The sequence below is a fragment of the Hyperoodon ampullatus genome (assembly GCF_949752795.1).
Source record: "Hyperoodon ampullatus genome assembly, chromosome: 13".
Lineage (NCBI taxonomy): Eukaryota > Metazoa > Chordata > Mammalia > Artiodactyla > Ziphiidae > Hyperoodon > Hyperoodon ampullatus.
Genome location: NC_136926.1, coordinates 81,926,685 through 81,946,899, shown reverse-complemented (window position 1 = coordinate 81,946,899; position 20,215 = coordinate 81,926,685). Strand labels below are relative to the sequence as shown.

The window sequence follows — 20,215 nt, the reverse complement described above, 5'->3', positions numbered from 1 at the left end:
ATAGAAAACTGTATGTTAAAATGCAAATGAATATCACTTTACACCCATCAGATTTGGAAAACTAATGACTAATGGAAAGTATCAATAAGAATGTGAGCATACAGAACCCTCAGGTGCCCTGCGGATGTGTACAGTGGAGCTGATTTCTGAAAAGTCATCTGGTTGTACATACTTAAGTACTCACATATCCTTCATGCAATGATCTTATTCTTTTTATATATGCCAGAAAATTTCTCACATTGGGGGCATAAAGACACAGAACAAAAATCTTAATTACTTCATTGTTTGAGGTAATGAGAAGTTGCTGGCAATCCAGTTTCTATCACTAGGAAAATGGAAAAGTAAAATATAATGGATGTAAACTATGGGGTATCATGTAACAGAAGCAACTGGCAAAATGGAGACACAGAAATGCAAATAGGTCTAAAAGTCATAACGCAGCATGAATTAAAAATAAACATAGTATACATCAACAGTATACATTTATAAGATTCACATAAAGTTTCCCATCAAAATCATTATAATGATTAAGGAAGCAGAGAGATGAATGGGATTAAGAAATGGGAATAAAATAGATTAATCAAATATTATAGAGATGAATGATGACAGCATCCATTAACTTAGCAATAATGATTAAATCAACCTTTGCAGCTGCCTTCTATCACACCAGAAAAAGAAAGAGGAAAGAAGGACGGAAGAGAGGGAGGGAGGGAGGGAGGGAGGAAGGAAGGAAGGGAGGAAGGGAGGAAGGGAAGGAGGGACGGAGGAAGGAAGGAAGGAAGGAAGGAGGGAGGGAGGAGGGAGGGAGGGAGGGAGGGAGGGAGGAAGGAAGGAAGGAGGGAGGGAGGAGGGAGGGAGGAAGGAAGGAAGGGAGGAAGGAAGGAAGGAGGGAGGGAGGGAGGAAGGAAGGAAGGAAGGAGGGAGGGAGGAGGGAAGGAGGGAGGAAGGAAGGAAGGAAGGGAGGAAGGGAGGAAGGGAAGGAGGGACGGAGGAAGGAAGGAAGGAAGGAGGGAGGGAGGAGGGAGGGAGGGAGGAAGGAAGGAATGAGGGAGGGAGGAGGGAAGGAGGGAGGGAGGAAGGAAGGAAGGGAGGAAGGGAGGAAGGGAAGGAGGGACGGAGGAAGGAAGGAAGGAAGGAAGGAGGGAGGGAGGAGGGAGGGAGGAAGGAAGGAAGGAAGGAAGGAGGGAGGGAGGAGGGAGGGAGGGAGGGAGGAAGGAAGGAAGGAAGGAGGGAGGGAGGGAGGAGGGAGGGAGGAAGGAAGGAAGGAGGGAGGGAGGAAGGAAGGAAGGAAGGAGGGAGGGAGGAAGGAAGGAAGGAGGGAGGAAGGGAGGGAGGGAGGAAGGAAGGAAGGAAGGAAGGAAGGAGGGAGGAAAATCCACTTCCTAAAGAAAAGTCAACTGAATGATATGTGAAATTCTAGCAGGTCAACTGCTATTAACAATTATATGGCTATTACAACTTTTCAGTGCTCTGAATTAGTCTTCAGCTCAGCTCTATGGCTTAGTATGTGGTGACTCCTAACATAGTAACTAATGGGCACAATTATGTTCTGCTAGTAAAGGACACAGAGTGGAAAGGGTATTGGTACGATCATTAATGTATATCAGTTCCAAAGAGTGTATATATAAGAAAGCTATAAGAGGCTCTGGTTACTTCCCTATGCTTATGAGACCAACTCTAGGTGAGATCCATGACTTAACTGCGAATCATGTTTAGCTTGTTTACCTATATATGCTTATAGCATCTAGACAGGATATCCAAGATTATTTATACCTTTTTATTTAGATTTAAAAATGCATAGCTTTAAGTAATAGAAAACTCAAATATCAGTGATTGAAATCTGTGGTAGGCAAACTATGGCCTGTGGGCCAAATTTAAATAAATTTTGTAAATAAAGTTTTTGTAAATAAAGTTTTATTGGAACACAGCCATTTGTCTACGTATTGTCTGTGGCTGTTTAATGTACTATAAGGGCAGAGTTGAAGAGTTGCAACAGAGACCTTAGGATCTGCAAAGCCTAAAATTTTTACTATCTGGCCCTTTACAGATAAAAGTTTGCTGGCCACTGATTTAAGCAAGATTTTTTTTTTCTCACATAATAACTTAGAGGTAGGCAGTTATTGGTGTTAGTTTAGCAGTCTGATAATATAAGAGGCAACAACTCAGGCCCAAATACAGGTATTCCCCACTTTTCAAAAGTTCTCTTTAGACCACTTGCCTTTTATTAAAGACCTACATCAGCACCTGTTTTCGCCACCATTTCTCTCAAGCTCATCTCCTCAGGGCACAAAATGTCTGCTGCATTTCCAGCTATCATGTTTTCAATGTAGAAAAAGGGAATAAGGGACATTACTGGCCATATCAGAAAATATAAATTCCTTTCTAACCTTTTAGTAGGCTTAAAATTTTTATCTCATTGGTCAGAAATGTACCTCCATAACTGCAGGAAGTGTAAAAAGTGATCATCTAGCTCTTTCAGTCTCTATATTGAAGATGGGAATGGAAGAAGTGAGTTACAAATGGGTGGGTGTTGAGTTAGCAATTAATTCAATTAAACCCCATGCCTGAACCGTCAGAGTTGCATCATGTTTTGCTTCAAATGCAATACCTATCTTGTGTATACCTCCTACAGGCTATGAGGGAAAGGGGATACTCTCACTTTTGCCAGACCAAAAACACCCCTTCCCAAATGAAGATAAACAAAAATTTAAATAGTACGCACTAGAGTTAGATCACAACTCAGAGATACTCCAGGTCACCTGACCTAGTCACGGGAACTTTTTCTCCAGCCGGTCGTAGGAGAGAAAGAGAGTCGAAGCTTGAGAATGTCTTGGTGTTCCATTGCTGTCTCAGAGAGGGAAAAAGCCACATAAGTCAAGGATTTCAGGCAGCCTCTAGTTGCTGAGAGCAAACCTTCTTGGCAGCCAGCAAGGAAACAGGGACCTCAGTCTTACAGCTGCGAGGAACTGAATCAGCCAACTCCAGAAGGAGCTTGGAAGCAGATTTTTCTCCAGAGCCACCAGATAAGAGCTCAGTCTGACTGACCACTTGACTTCACGCTCATGGAACCCTCAGCAGAGAACCCAGCCATACTGCACCTTATGACCTACAGCACTGTGAGCGCATAAATGCGTTTTTTGAGACCCTGAGTTGGTGGCAATTTGTTACACAACAATAGTAAGTGAAAGCTATATTCCAATTATTTGTGATTAAACTGCATAAAAGATCCAAGTTTGGGGATAATAATGAGTCTGACCACATGAGTTTATCTGCAAGATGGAACTGGAATAAAAGACAGGAAAGTTGACTTTTACATCCACCATCAGGGAGTCAGCTGTACTAGCTCTAAGACTAGGAGAATATCATGTAGCCCTGAGCTTAGCAGGACAATTTCCACTACACCAAGACAGCTTTTTATGAAAGGGCATAAAAAGGAGAATAGTGGAGAATTACAGACTACTGCAAATCCGATTACATTTTAATTTTATAGTACCCTGGATTTCTAAATATGATTAACTTGATTCAAAGACATAGGAAAGGAGAACTGGGGTGGAAATAGTTGCATAAAACGTACAATCCCTCTTTCTCTTTGTCTCTAAATAAATGGGGGAAAACCCCTAACTTCCCTGAATATTGTAGAGCAGGAATTTAATCATTTATTCAGGGTGTCAAATTATGTGTGAAAATAATTCCGAGTAGAACAAACTCAACACTTATTTCACTGAATCTCAAAGCCTATGGTTCCCTAAATTAAGAACCTGTTCTCTTATCAACAAAATCAGTTTAGTGGCTACTAGTTGTTTGTAACCTAAGATCGTTTAATGGGTAATGAAAATTTTACCTTTTGTTATTAGAAGTATTAGATAACTCTGCAATGACCTATATGGGAAAAGAATCTAAAAAAAGAGTGGATATATGTATATGTATAACTGATTCACTTTGCTGTACAGCAGAAACTAACACAACATTGTAAAGCAACTATACACTAATAAAAATTAATTAAAATAAAATAAAATAAAATGGCCACTGGTCCAATGTAAACACACACACACATACAAAAAGAAGTATTAGATGTAAAAAGGATTTACAATTTTTAAAATATTATATAATTTGAAACAAATATGAAACAGCGTTATTTATAAAACAAAAGATGATACATATATATTTATAGCAAGGTACAAAGTAATAATTCAAGAATAAAGTCACACTAAAATATTCTTCAAATTTTAAGTTGTAAATGAATATGATTTCATTACTTGAAGTATAATATATAAATTTCCATTAATGGTAGAAAAACAATTTATCCTCAGTGAATATTATGCAATTAGCTTTTCTCCTGTTGCATCTGTCAGATATTATACAACTAAGCAGACTTTGTTAATGGGTAAGAGATTTTTAAAAATCCAAAATGCATTGATGATATTCTGAAAGAATAATTAAGGGCACTGGATCAAAATCCATTAGATAAATGTAAAAATGTTTCAGAAATCATGGAAATAATGTCATAACAAAATTGTGCTGTTGAATATTCTTTCTCAAATTTACTATCTGATTTACCACGGAAAATGGCTTGTTTGAAATTACAAGTTACTTTATCATGCAAATGGGCCTCAAAATTTTTCTAAAGTTGGTATGAATTATGCCTCTGGTTTCAAAGATGCAAAATCTGAGGCTGAAATGACTTGCACAACCATAAGTGTTTTACTTTTCACATTGTCTTACATGAAGCTGTCATCTCACTTTCTGAGCTATGATATTATTTGCATTTTACAGACAGGAAAGTGAGAGAAAGACGTTGTTTAAAGCATACTATGTCTTCCTGATGTAGCACCATTGCAGAGGATTGCCTCCTACACACACAAGTGAGTAGTTTTAAAAAGTGAATAAAGACAATAATTTTCCTAACATAAATCATATTGCTGCATACTCTAAGTCAAGCCCAGATTAATCATACAGATATTTTCTAAGAGTCTGATTCCATATTTCTCAGTGAACAGATATCTGTCATAGAGCAATAGGTTATAAACAAGTCCTGATTGCTGAGTGATTGCTTTTCCATGGCTTTCTTAAGCCACACAGAGTGATTCTTATTGGAGATATCTTAGATGATACAAAATTTCAATTGACCTTGACTCAAGTATTACAAACATCAAGTCCAACTCTGGGAGTTCCCTATTATTTTGAGATCACAGCTCCATAAATCCCCTCCATCCAAAGGTCTTCACCCATGGTCTCTCCTGCTGATCTCTGAGAGCTGTCCATTCTCAGCCCATCCATCTCTGTCAGTGAAGGTGCATCCAGCCTTGGGCATTTCTCCCCTTCATCTTATCCTACATAAAACCAACTTTTCGTATTCCATTTCTATGAGTCTTCCCTGAGTGACTAGCACTAGTGTTCAGATATTATGAGACAATTAACAAATGATCATGGATTAACAGTGACTGTCACAGGAACCAACGTGTGTGTCCATAGGAGCTTCTGTTCAAGAAACTGAAACGTCTTCAAACTAAGAGATTACAGCTAGATGAATGAATGAATAAATACACAAATGGATAAGATGCCTTAACCCAAATAAATGATTATCACTCTGGGAACTTCTGGTAGGTATTTCAGGACAAACCAAGCCTATGATGGCTCTTCACACCGCACCAAGTGTGTGCTCATCCAAGTATTTAGCCATTTCTTCATGGAATCAAAATGAAAATGTTCAAGATACCACACTGTACACATGTGCTGCTTCTACACTTACCGATGCTTTTGCTTCTAGCTTTAAGAACGTACTATATTTATAGGTGCCTGTTTTTCATAAGGACGCCTTCATCTTTTCCCAAATTCTCTCAGATGTTTACTTTACATATAGATAAATAGGACAACTCCAAATAGGAGTAAAAGAGAATAAAACAATGTTTTTAATGTCAGGTTATAGGGAATTTAGAAATAATATTGGTCTCAATACGGGCATCGCTTTTCTGGCATCGAGTAGAATGGGAACTTCACATAGCACTATCTTCATTCATGCTTCTAAGGGATTCTATTTATATTTTCCTCACTACAGACAGCACTCATATTTACTTTATTAAAATTTCTATAAACCGTTTCTTTTTCATCTGCTTAGAAAATTAAGGAAAATTTATTAGCTGATTCTATGTAAATTGCTTTAGTTCAGTTTCCATTGAGGATAAATTTGTTTTGAATATCTGTTATGACAATTATATATAGCTACATTTTCAACCCTAATGCATTTTTAATAAGTTCCTTCAGCAGCTAGTGATTTGAATTTCAAATTTCTTTCTACTGAGAAGTAAAGAAAAATTATATACCATTTTATAGCAGTTTCATATAAAAATTGATTTATGGAGCAAGATCTCTCTCACAGTAAACATATCAAATGTCTAAATGAGATCAGTAATACTCATAAGCTTTGTAATATGTATGTTTCAGATAGAGTATAGCATTAAGTTAAAGTTGGTAAAAAAAAATTGTATCCTTAGATTATTTTGCAGAAGGCCCTCACTTAGGTTGGAAACATTTTGTTCATTTGATTGATTATTTTAATTTATTTCTATTGAGCACTACAGCAGATTTTAGGGCATATCAAAATAACCGACTAATCAGAAGTTTAAAGTGTTTAAACATTAACAAATAGGACAATTTGGGAAATCCATAATGGTCTACTTCTTTAAGCCATCTTGAAAATGAAGTATTTTTTTTTCCAATTCTGGAGATCCAATATTTGGACTGAGCATTAATTGTTCAAGGGAAAACAAAGATTTTAAATATGCCAGCCTTTTTCATAAAGAGATCTTTCTTTATTGACCTGATCATCAGAGGGAACTATGAGAAATTTAGAGCTTTGCCATGTTCACGTCTGAAAAAAAGGATTCATAATTCTATGAATGGAAAAAGCCATGGGAAGTGATAGTTCAGTCTTTGATTTTGAAGAAGCGAAAGTATATTTCAGGATAAAAATGTCATGAACATCTGTGATTGTTTTTATTGCCTTGATGGATGGTTGTCCAGGCCTTGGACAAATTAACCCATCTGACTCCTGGGGTGGCCTTCTGGACACTAGCTACACCCACCCGCCCTGTCCTAGGGAGGGGCAGCCCCAGAGAAGAGCAGGACTCACACAGTCTCCAAAGTTCTGTCTTCTCTCTTCTTCAAACTCTTTGAAAATGTCAGTATTTTTAATAACTTTATGGTAAAATTAACAATTATCTCTTTAGAATTATTACATTTTTCAGCTAGGAGTATATTTAAAGAGTCTTGATAATTACTATACATTTTATAAATTTTACTGGATAGGATTTTCATGTTTATTCTACTAGCATTTCCTCATTGAAATGGGACTTTTCATAATTTTCTATCATTCCTTGAATTAGCTGGTGTTTTTTTCAGTCAAGTATCAACTTTTTGATTTGTAACTCTCAATAAATTTATAATTGAAATACGTGTGAAATATCTTGGATGTCACCATAAGGCTGGAACTACGGTGTCTTTTATTTTTTATTTATTTATTTATTTATTTTTATGCGGTACGCGGGCCTCTCACTGTTGTGGCCTCTCCCGTTGCGGAGCACAGGCTCCAGATGCGCAGGCTCAGCGGCCATGGCTCACGGGCCCAGCCGCTCTGCGGCATGTGGGATCTTCCCAGACTGGGGCACGAACCCGTGTCCCCTGCATTGGCAGGCGGACTCTCAACCACTGCGCCACCAGGGAAGCCCCAGTGTCTTTTATAAAAGACGGTTTCATTTTACACTGATCAGGCTTTGACAGAGAAGTGTTGACATACATCCACCTTCACATTAATTCTGTTCAGTAGATTTCCTGGGCAGTTTCACTACAAACTGGCTGTACTTCTAATTGTTTAATGAAATATATACGTGAATATACCATACATAAATACTTCAAGATCTAACATGCCAAGAATCACCATTTTTTCACCCAGTCTCGATGAACAGCACAGCAATTCATCCCTCACTCAGTCCTGAAAAGATATCAAGTCTTATTCCTCTCTCTTCCATTTCCCCGATATCCAATCAGTTACTAAGTCTTCTTAATTTTACTTGACTGTACCTAGAAAATATCACCCAAATCTATCTCTTCTCCATTCACTTTACCCTTCTCCATTTAGGACTCTGTTGTCTATTATGGGGAAATGGAAATAATTATACTATAATATTTAATTATATTGTTTTTCTATATATAGTCTATTATCCCATCCATTTGATGTGATGTCATGCAAATTATTTTTTTCTGAATACATATTTGAAGATATGAAAAACCATTTAAAACCCTTCACAACTGCTCTATTGCTTACAGGATAGAGGTTAAACTCATGAGGAAGGTATTTATGACCCTTCACTTGCTTCACCCACTTCCTTTGTGCTTATTTTCCACCACTACAGCCCTCCTTTCAGAGTTTGCCAACACTAGATTCCTCAAATTTTCTTCAACTCACCATGCAGTGTAACGTCAGTACTTGTAATCACCCTTTTTCTTCCTCATAGAATGCATCCCTCTCCATTATTTTGTTTTGTCAAAACAGAGTAATCTTAAGAAGCCCTTTGGAAAGTCCTGATTTCCAAAGGTAGACAAGTGTTCCCTTTTACTTTTATTACTGCACTTCATCATATTTCATTGTAGTTAGCTATTTATAACCTAGCTTTCTTGTATTGTAAAATCTTAAAACAATAATGATAATAACTCTTAACATTTTTTGACTGCTCTCAACACTCTTTAAAGAGTTCACATGTAGTATCTTATTTACACCTCATAACGGTCTTGGAGGAGTAGGGTAATTACTGTCACTATTGGAAAAATAAGAAGAGTATCTCATCTCTTCATCTTCTGAGCCTCAGTGTCTGTCTAGTCACCAGATACCATAGTTTCGCAAAACTATGTATTATATTATATTTATATTATATTATATTTATATTATATTATATTTATATTATATTATATTATATTATATTATATTATATTATATTATATTATATTATAAAAATAGTATTTTCTCTGTTTTCTTGAATTGGGTTTGACAGTCATTTCCCAATATTCAGGGCAGGGCTCTTTTCCTTTGTAGCACAGTAGAAATTACTCTCAGTGGCAAGATGCACCTGTATGTTACTTATGGCACCAGTGAAAGCAAATATTTACATTGAAAGTTTTTCCTTTAATTTGAGCAACATCAGAGTTGCCCAATGGTAATATAATTTTGATGGCTAGGTAGAACTTTATCATGTGTGAGTGATAAAGAGTGGCAGTACTGAATAATAGAAGAGATGATAAAAGAGAATTTGAATAATGCTAGCTGTACATTCTAAGAAAATAAAGAAGCAAAAATCAGTGTCATAGAGCTAGTTAAGAAGAAAAGTAGTGAGGTTGACACAAATATTTTGGTCTGAATGCCGAAGAGACATTTCAAATTTAGCATGTACAAAATAAAAGCGTGTGATTTTTTTTTTACCCAAAGCCTATAATAAGACAGCCAGTGAAGCATTAGGCAAAACTTGCTAAAATAGTATCAAAATAAGAGAAGAAACCATTTACATATTGTCTTGAAAACAACCATTAAGATTTCTTATTACTGATGAATCATGACCAAATTATTCTTCCATAACAGAATTGGTCTAACTTCATGGTTTTAATTCACAATCACTGAGGAAAAAAATAAGATAAAATTCCTGAAAGGAAATTTAAATCACTAGGAAACAGAATTAGCCTCCCAACTGCTGGGAATAATAAGTTGTAATAATAAAAGCTTTTAATCTCCAAAACATTGCCGTGAGAAAAGTAAATTTTAGCTGCCACACACACTGAATCTAGTTATTAAAGTGCTTTAGGAAGTTTCAAGTTACAGTCAGTAATATCTGTTTAGTTATTTATTAAAAGATGAACTATTCCTATTCTCACTGCACTGCACAGGATCTTTCATGACTTAATTTTCACAGACTGGAGAGAGAGCTTACACACATAAAGTGTGTATGTTTTGAAAGTGTTAGTCATAGTTTTCTAACATTAATTTTTATTTAACCTACTTATATCTGCAGTCATTCTTTTCCTTCTTTTTTGTTAAAATGAATGCTCTCTGGTTCTGTTAAAGACCAAACCCTATAATTATACACAAGAACCTTTTAATCATCACAGTTTCTGTCTACTAGGTTGTTCCCTTTGGCATATAGGTGTGTTACAATACATGTCATATTTAAAAAACATATCTGCTCTATATATTGGCTCAATTTTACAGTGAAACGTCTTGAAAAAAATTGCCTGAGTAGCTACCCGTTCCTTACCCCTCAATCTCGTGTAAGCTACTCCAGGTGAAATAAGTCCCCATGTTTCACTGAAATAGCTCTTGGCAAAGCCACCAAAGACCTCCATGTTGTCAGTCCAATGGTCCCTTTTCTGTCACCTTTCCCAATCTCTTAAACTAGACACAGATGACCATTTGTTCACATTTTTTAGCACAGTTTTATCGTAGTTTTCAATGGTTTACCCTTAATGCTATTTTTCTCATCTGACTGCCTGCTGTTCTCAGATTTCCTTTCTGGCCCCTCCAGCTCTGCTAATCCTCTAAGAGTTGGAGTGTTATCTCCTTTCTCTTCATTCTTTCCCAAGGACATTTTATCCAGTGTTACAGAATAAAGTGCTATCAATATGCCAATGACAGTCAGATAAATAACTTTATCAGTGACATTTCCCCCACCCCAGCCCACATTTATCTAATTGACTACTTGACATTTTAGTTTGAATGCCTAATAGACATTTCAAATTTAACATATGCTAAGTGAAACCTTGTGATTTTTACTCAAAGCCTGCTCTTCTGTCTTTCCCATCTTCATGAACTGTGCCATCCTTATCTCTGTTGCTCAAGTCCATGAGTCCTACCTTTCACTTACACTCAACATTTAATCCATAGGTACATCCTGTCCATTTTCACAAACTATATCCAAAATGTGTCCTTTGACCTCCAACTTCAATACTAACACATTCATTGGAGTTACTGCCACATCTAGGCTAGACGAATAACACCTAACATTTTCTAAACTAACCATACACCAAGTAAGTAGTTATATGCTTAGCTATAAATTTTCCTTTGTTAATAACAATGAATTATATTTAATCTCATTGTATGTCTACAGTACCATTCATTCCTTACAACAGCTCTCTGTGGTAGGCACTATTAAAATCTTAATCTGTCAGAGGAGAAAAATTAGGTACATAGAGGTTAAATAACTTATGCAATTTCACACAGCTGTTAAATATGGAAGCTGGATTCCAGAGCCTATTATCTTACCCACTGTGTAATGTGGTTAAGGTTCTTTTTTATTCCAACTTTATTACTGCCATGTCAGACCCATAACATTGTGTAAATTTAAGGTGTACAACATAATGTTTGGATACACATATATTGTGAAATGATTACCACAATAAGGTTAGTTAATATCTCCATCACCATTGGTCAAAGGGTAAGATGAATAAGTTCTGAGGAGCTAATGTACAGCATGATGATTACAGTTAACAGTGCTGTATTATATACTTGATAGTTGCTAAGAGAGTAGATTGTAAATGTCACCACACAGACTCAAAAGAGGTTAAGATTCTTGATCTTTCTCAACAGTCTGTTTTCCAGGATGATCTTTTTCCTTGTTAACTTTATTGAAGAATGATTTATACACGGTAGGTTACCACCATTAAAAGTGAACAACTGAATGAATTTTGACCATTGTATGTACCTTTTAAACTACCACCACAATAAGAATAAAGAGGGCTTCCATCACTCCCCTAAACGCCTTAGGTCCTTTTGCAGTCCAACCTTCCATCTATTCCTCCCTCAAAATAGGCAACCAAGGAATGCTATGATTTTTTTTCTATAAATAAGAATTTTGTTACCACAAATACAAGGGTGAAATCATACAATATGTACTATTTTGGGTCTTCTCTCTTTCAGTCAGCGTCATGATTCTGAGATTCATCTGTTATTATGTGTATCAGTAGGTCTTTCCTTTCAATCATTCAGTGGTTTTCCATTGACGGATGTACCACAATTAGTTTATTCATTCTCCTGTTTGGGTTGTTTCCACTTTTAGGCTATTTTGAATAAAGCTACTATGAACATTTCCGTACATATATTTATTTGGACATGGCTATTCATTTGTGGGGAAGGGGGGTAAATTTCTAGATGTGGAATGGCTGGACAGATGTATGTTTACTCTTTTAAAGAAACTGCCAACTGTTTTACAAAGTGCTTATAAAATTTTACATGTCCATCAGCAATGTATGAGTTCTACAACTCTGGTTAGTTTCAATCTTTATAATTTTAGCCATTCTAATGGATGGATAGTGTTACTTTGAATTTAAATCTTGCAGATCACTGATGATGTTGAGCATCTTTTCATGTTCTTGTTTGCTGTTCATATATCTTATTTTGGAAAATATCTGTTCACGTCTTTTGTTCAATCTAAAATACTGGGGTTTTATCCTATTATTGAGCTCTAAGAATTCTTTAAGTATTCTGGATATGTGTTTCTGGTCAGAGAAATGTTTGCATGTATTTTCCCAGACTTACCTGCCTTTTTATTTTGTTGGCTAAATCACTTGAAGAGAAAAAGTTTTAAATTTCAATATAGTTCAATTTACCAATTTTTTCTTATGGTTTATACTTTTTATGTGCTGAGAAATATTTGCTTATTACCAAGTGGAAAAGGTTTTCTTCTATACTTACTACGCAGAGTTTTATAGTTTTGGTGTTTAAATTTAGACCAATGATCTGCTCTGAGTGTATTATGTGTGTAATGTGATGTAAGATCAATGTTCATTTATTTACATAGAGACATCTAGTTGTTCTAGCACCATTAGTTGGAGAAAGTTTCTTTTCCTATTGACTTGTCTTCATACCTTTGTCAAAATGTAACTGACCATATATGTATGCATTCATTTCATTCCATTGATCTATATAAATATCCTTTTGCTAAAATCATAATATCATGATTTCTGTCACTTTATAGTAAATCTTGAAATCTTATAAATTTCCAATTTTGTTCTTTATTAAAATTGTATCGGCTAATATAGGTTATGCAAATATCCATATAGAATTAGCTTGTCAATACCTACAAGAAAATATTCCTGGAACTTTGATAAGAATTATGTTACATATCGATTTAGGAAGAATTGACATCCTAACAATATTGAATTGGTATCAATCTAATAATATTTTATTTCTTGCCATTTATTTGGGTCCTCTTTAATTCTCTCAGCTATGTTCCATAGTTTTCAGTGTAGAGATTGCACATGTGCTTTGTAATTATTTGTTGGCACCACTGTAAATTGAGTTCTTTTTTAAAAAATTAATTTATCAAGTGTTAACTGCTACTATTTAAAAATGCAAATGATAATAAAATGTCATTCACTAAATTCATTCATTAGTTCTGGTATTTGTTTTGAAGATGATCATGCATTTTCAACAAATGATTATGTCATTGAGCATAGAAACAGAGTTTTCTTTTTCTTTTCTGTAGGTATTTGTTAGATGCTTTTTTTCTGATTAAGGAAGTTAATTCAGTCCTTGATGTTCTGAGAGTTTTAAATCATAAATGGATGTTGAATTTTGTCTTTATATGCATACAGAAATGTCTTTCTGTATACATTTAAAGGATCCCATGATATATTTTCTCTTTAATTCTACATTATTACATTGGTCGATTTTCAAATGTTAAAACAACCTTGCATTTCTATCATAAATCTTACTTGATCATATGTTATCATTTTAACATATTGTTGAATTAGGTTTGCTAATATTTTGTTTAAATGTTCTGATTTGTAGGGATATTGATCAGTCACTTTCCCCTACTGTCTTCATCTAGTTTTGGTTTTCAGATAATATCAGTCTGATAAAGTGAGTTGGAAAGGTTTTCCTCCTTTTTATATTTTCCTTAAGTATTTATGTGGATTAATTTTTTCCCTTTAAATATGTCGTACTATTAACAAGTGAAATGATATGGACCTGAAGTTTTCTTGGTGGGAAAGTTTTGACTATAAGTTCAAAGTTTTTATTAGGTCTTGAGCTATTGAATAAGACTGGGTAGTTTGTATCTTTCAAGGAGTTTGTCTATTTCATTTAAGTTGTCAAGTAGAATTTGTAGTGATAACCCCTTTGCTCTTCCCAGTCTTTGATTTTTTAATTCTTTTTTTTCCTGATAAATTCAGTTAAGAGTTTATCAAGTGAGTGATTTTTTTTTTTGTAAAAGAAACAGCTATTGACTTTACAAAATTTCCTGATTGTTATTTTGGTTTCTGTTTCATTGATATTTTCTCCTACATTTATTGTTTCTTTCTAATGTAAGAACTCATAGCTATAGACTTCCCTATACTCACTGGTATAGCTATATTCCATGCATGCTAATATTTGTGTTTTTATTATCTTTGAGTTTAGAATATCTGCTAATAGCCTCTGTGACTACTACATTGCCTTGGAATTATTACCCCTTAGAATATGTTAATTACCAAATATTTAGCATTTACTAGATAACATTGATTTCTAATTTAAATAATTTATGGTCAGAGAACACACTCTTTATGACCTCAACCCTTTTCAATTTATTAAGACTTGTTCATATTGAATCAAAATTATCTGCATATGTGTGTCTTTTCCTCTGGAATACAAGCTCTTTCAGCACAAGGACTGTGCCTCGTCATCTCCTCGTGCACCCCAGTGCATCGTGTAAAGCAGACAGCTTATACTTATCTTTGTCTAAATTATTAACCCTTATAGGTGGTTATAATACTGCTTATAATGTTGCCATTTTGCAAGTAAAAGACGGCTGAATCATGAGTACATGGACTCTAGGTGCGCTGGCTGGAGAGCGTCCGGCCAGGGTACAGCACTGACCAGCAGGCAGGCGTTCTGACCAGGAATCCACAGAATACATACTATGCTCAGTCTTCCAAAATTTTACTCAAAAGCTAAACGTTACAGACTTACATTTCATGACCTGGCAGCTTGTCATTAAGTCAGGCTTAAAATTATTGCCATGGTCATCATCATCATACAAAATATCAATATGACTTCAGGCTGCAAATAATTTTTCATATAGTTAGAACCTGCATCACTGTGTTGGTTTTTATTTGATACTCTATCTTAAATAGTCTTCAAAAGAGACATGTAATATTACAATTTTAAAATCCATGTCCTCATGAGAAAACCAAACTCCTATGAGCTTGTAAGTGGCTGGGCAGGAACTTGAACTTGGATTCTCTATTAGTAAATCTATATTAAAATATAGAATACCTCATAGAGAGTTAAAGAAATTCACATTTTAAGCCTTATGATATAGGTTCAAATCTAATACAAAAGATTGCTAGTTATTTGTGTAATAGGGTTGGTTAGCACATTACTGCTGAATAATCTATTTTTAATAGACTTTACTTTTTAGAGCAGTTTTATGTTCACAGCAATATTGAGCAGAAAGTACAGAGCTTTCCCTTACGCAACCTGCCCTCACAAATACATAGCCTCCCCCATTATCAACATCCCCACCAGAGGGTACATTTGTTATAACTCATGAATCTACTGTGATACAACATAATCACCCAAAGTCCATATTTTACAGTAAGGTTCACTCTTGGTGTTGTACATTCTATGGCTTTGGACAGATTTATAATGACATACATCCACCATTATAGTATCATAAAGGGTAGTTTCACTGTCCTAAAAATCCTCGGTCCTATGCCTATTTATCCCTCCCACCCCCCTCATCCCTGGCAAACACTCTATTTTTAATAAGGGAAGAAAAAAGCACTATACATCACATAAAATAAATTCCACAGACTCATTACATTATTCAGGGTAACTTACTCTATGCTACCACCAGTGAGGAATTAGAGTCTTTCCTGAGCTTATGTGGGCATTCTATCAAAAAAGCAATGCTGTTTCACAGTTCTGCATTCTGATCATGAATCCTCCACATTACTATCAAATACTTAACCCTTTTTTGACATTATCACCAGAGATAACTTTCAGGAGCATATTTAGCATCATTCTAGGGCAATTTCTTACATACTTTTAATTCTTAGGAAATTGATATTTCATTCATAGGATTTATGTCACGTCTACACATCAGCATACACCATGATCGTTCTTGTTAAGCTGTAAAGAGCCATTAACACTGCTAACACCAGCCTCCAAAGTTTTATCTCCAAAACATTGCCCACGGTTTAAATCAAAGTAAAAATGCACAATTAACCTGAAAAGAGGGAAAATGCCTACTCAGCACCTTGGGAACTGATCTGGTTGAGTTATGAGTCATCTCATTTTGCAAAGTAGCAATAAAAATGACTCTTTCATTTTGCAGAGGTACCACTGGCATTTATAGCAGATGATTAAAATAAAGGAGAAAAAAAACTTTTGCATTTCATCAGTGCAGGGACATTTTATCCTGGCCATGCATTTCTGCCTCTGCAGATTTCATCTATCAAAAGAAATGTCTCCAGAGTTGTTGCCAAGGGTACAGTTATTCCCCAGAGATTCCAAAGACCGTGACTTACCTTATGAAAGTTTCTGAAATATGCTGCCTTTTCATCTGGAAATTTTTCTAGCCTTCTGGGTCCTTTACTAGACGCCTTCTTAAAAACCAACCAGCAACGTCTGAAAATCTGAAAGTAAATAAAGGAATCCCATTATGTCTTTTGTACATGAGTTTAGCAGCATCAGGGATTTATCTATTCAACTAATCCAGGGGAAATAAATTGTTTTACATGCACTTATCTTACAGAGATAAAAAATTTGGGAAGTTAGAGGCATGTTATTCTTTAAAATTATAGAAAATTTTAAAAACAATATTAAATATAAACATAAATTTTATATGGAAAGATTTTATGCTATGACATTTTCAGTGCACTGGCTTCAATCCTCTTTAATCTAACTAAATCATCTGGGTATCAACACCATACAAAATATTTATTCTCACCATCCTGGTGACAAACTGTTTTCCATGATAATGAAGTAACAATTTACTAAGATTAAGCACTTTCATAATGTTCAATATTCTATCTTTGGAAAAACATTGCATTTAAAAATTAACTTACAGTGTTAATTATAAAAAATGCTCATATACTACTTTAGAAAATGAAACAGATATGTTTTTATAATGGACACATCTGTCACACCCTTGTATGCTTTTATAGCAACTACTATTTACTAAACGCTTATTATGTGCAATACATTTTAAAATTTATAGACACATTTAATCCTCATACCTACTATATGAGGTAGGTTGTCTTCATTTTAGGATAAAGATAGTAAGAGAGTAAGTGTCAGGATTTGAACACACATCTGTCTGAACACACATCTCTTCAGCTTTGTTTTTAAAAAAAGCATGGCTATATATTACACAAACACAGGCCCTTCTTTCTGGACTCTGCCTGATTTTACAGGACTAATTCATGTTGGCTCTTACACTGTCACCTGATGCCCACCTTATCACCCTCCATTCACAGGTATGTTTAAGTCAAATCAATAAAATGAGACTTTTTTTCAATAACTAAAGAGGTCTAGAAATGCAAACTTAATATTTCAAACTTTTATAGAAATGCATATTTTTGCTGGAGTTTACATTCTCTATAGCCAGAAACCAAGATCACTGTATTGCTGTTCTATTTCTTTTTTTTTTATTTTTTAAATGTATTTATTTATTTTTAGACATCTTTATTGGAGTATAATTGCTGTACAATGTGTGTTAGTTTCTGCTTTATAAAAAAGCGAATCAGCTATACATATACATACATCCCCATATCTCCTCCCTCATGGGTCTCCCTCCCACCCTCCCTATCCCACCCCTCTAGGTGGTCACAAAGCACGGAGCTGATCTCCCTGTGCTAAGTGGCTGCTTCCCACTAGCTAACTATTTTATATTTGGTAGTAAATATAAGTCCATGCCATTCTCTCAGTTTGTTCCAGCTTACACTTCCCCCTCCCCGTGTCAAGTCCATTCCCTACGTCTGTATCTTTATTCCTGTCCTGTTCCTAGGTCCTTCAGACCATTTTTTAAATTTCTTTAGATTCCATATATATGTGTTAGCATACGGTATTTATTTTTCTCTTTCTGACTTACTTCACTCTGTATGACAGTCTCTAGGTCCATCCACCTCACTACAAATAACTCAATTTCATTTCTTTATATGGCTGAGTAATATTCCATTGCATATATGTGCCACATCTTCTTTATCCATTCATCTGTCAATGGACACTTAGGTTGCTTCCATGAACTACATACTGTAAATACAGCTGCAATGAACATTGCGGTACATGACTCTTTTTGAATTATGGTTTTCTCAGGCTATATGCCCAGTAGTGTGATTGCTGGGTGGTATGGTACTTCTATTTTTAGTTTTTTAAGGAACCTCCATACCGTTCTCCATAGTGGCTGTATCAATTTACAGTCCCACCAACAGTGAAAGAGGGTTCCCTTTTCTCCAAACCCCCTCCAGCATTTATTGTTTGTAGATTTTATGATGATGCCTATTCTGACTGCTGTGAGGCGATACCTCATTGTAGTTTTGATTTGCATTTCTCTAATGATTAGTGATGTTGAGCATCCTTTCATGTGTTTGTTGGTAATCTGTATATCTTCTTTGGAGAAATGTCTATTTAGGTCTTCTGCCCATTTTTGGATTGGGTTTTTTCTTTGATATTGAGCTGCTTGTAAATTTTGGAGATTAATCCTTTGTCAGTTGCTTCATTTGCAAATATGTTCGCCCATTCTGAGGGTTGTCTTTTCGTCTTGTTTATGGTTTCCTTTGCTGTGCAAAAGGTTTTAAGTTTCATTATGTCCCATTTGTTTATTTTTGTTTTAATTTCCATTTCTCTAAGTGGTGGCTCTAAAAGGATCTTGCTGTGATTTATGTCATGGAGTGTTCTGCCTATGTTTTCCTCTAAGAGTTTTATAGTGTCTGGTCTTACATTTAGGTCTTTAATCCATTTTGAGTTTATTTTTGTGTATGGTGTTATGGAGTATTCTAATTTCATTCTTTTACATGTAGCTGTCCAAATTTCCCAGCACCACTTATTGAAGAGACTGTCTTTTCACCATTGTATATTCTTGCCTCCTTTATCACAGATTAGTTGACCATAGGTGCGTGGGTTTATCTCTGGGTTTTGGGTTGTCGTGTTTACATTGTCATTTGTTTCTAGGTATTTTTTGATTTACTCTTTGATTTCTTCAGTGATCTCTTGGCTATTTAGTACTGTATTGTTTAGCCTCCATGTGTTTGTAATTTTTACAGATTTTTTCCTGTAATTGATATCTAGGTCTCATAGCATTGTGGTTGAAAAAGATACTTGATATGATTTCAGTTTTCTTAAATTTACCAAGGCTTGATTTGTGATCCAAGATATGATCTATCCTGGAGAATGTTCCGAGAGCACTTGAGAAGAAAGTGTATTCGTTTTTGGGTGGAATGTCCTATAAATATCAATTAAGTCCATCTTGTTTAATGTATCATTTAAAGCTTGTGTTTCTTTATTTATTTTCATTTTGGATATGTCCATTGGTGAAAGTGGGGTGATAAAGTCCCCTACTATGATTGTGTTACTGTCAATTTCCCTCTTTATGGTTGTTAGCATTTGGCTTATGTATTGAGGTGCTCTTATGTTGGGTTCATAAATATTTACAACTGTCGTATCTTCTTCTTGGATTGATCCCTTGATCATTAGGTAGTGTCCTTCTTTGTCTCTTGTAATAATCTTTATTTTAAAGTCTATTTTGTCTGATATGTGAATTGCTACTCCAGCTTTCTTTTGATTTCCATTTGCATGGAATATTGTTTTCCATCCTCTTACTTTCAGCCTGTATGTGTCCCTAGGTCTGAAGTGGGTCTCTTGTAGACAGCATATATATGGGTCTTGTTTTTGTATCCATTCAGCCAGTTTATGTCTTTTGGTTGGAGCATTTAATCCATTTATGTTTAAGGTAATTATCGATATGTATGTTCCTATTACCATTTTCTACATGTTTTGGGTTTGTTTTTGCACGTCTTTTTCTTCTCTTGTTTCCTGCCTAGAGAAGTTCCTTTAGCATTTGTAAAGCTGGTTTGGTGGTGCTGAATTCTCTTAGCTTTTGATTGTCTGTAAAGGTTTTAATTTCTCTGTAGAATCTGAATAAGATCCTTGCTGGGTAGAGTAATCTTGGTTGTAGGTTTTTCCCTTTCATCACTTTAA

At 35.2% G+C, this 20,215-nt stretch overlaps 1 protein-coding gene across 1 annotated transcript in view; it reads right to left on the bottom strand.

The window, feature by feature from the left end:
• DOK6 (docking protein 6) overlaps window positions 1-20,215 on the bottom strand; it is a gene marked incomplete at its 3' end in the record, with an annotated part of 407,521 nt that overhangs the window by 246,248 nt on the left and 141,058 nt on the right. Inside the window, exon 2 of the mRNA XM_079717704.1 lies at window positions 16,546-16,653. Within this exon, the coding sequence (XP_079573830.1) occupies window positions 16,546-16,653 (108 nt within the window). The remainder of the gene's footprint in view (window positions 1-16,545; window positions 16,654-20,215) is intronic.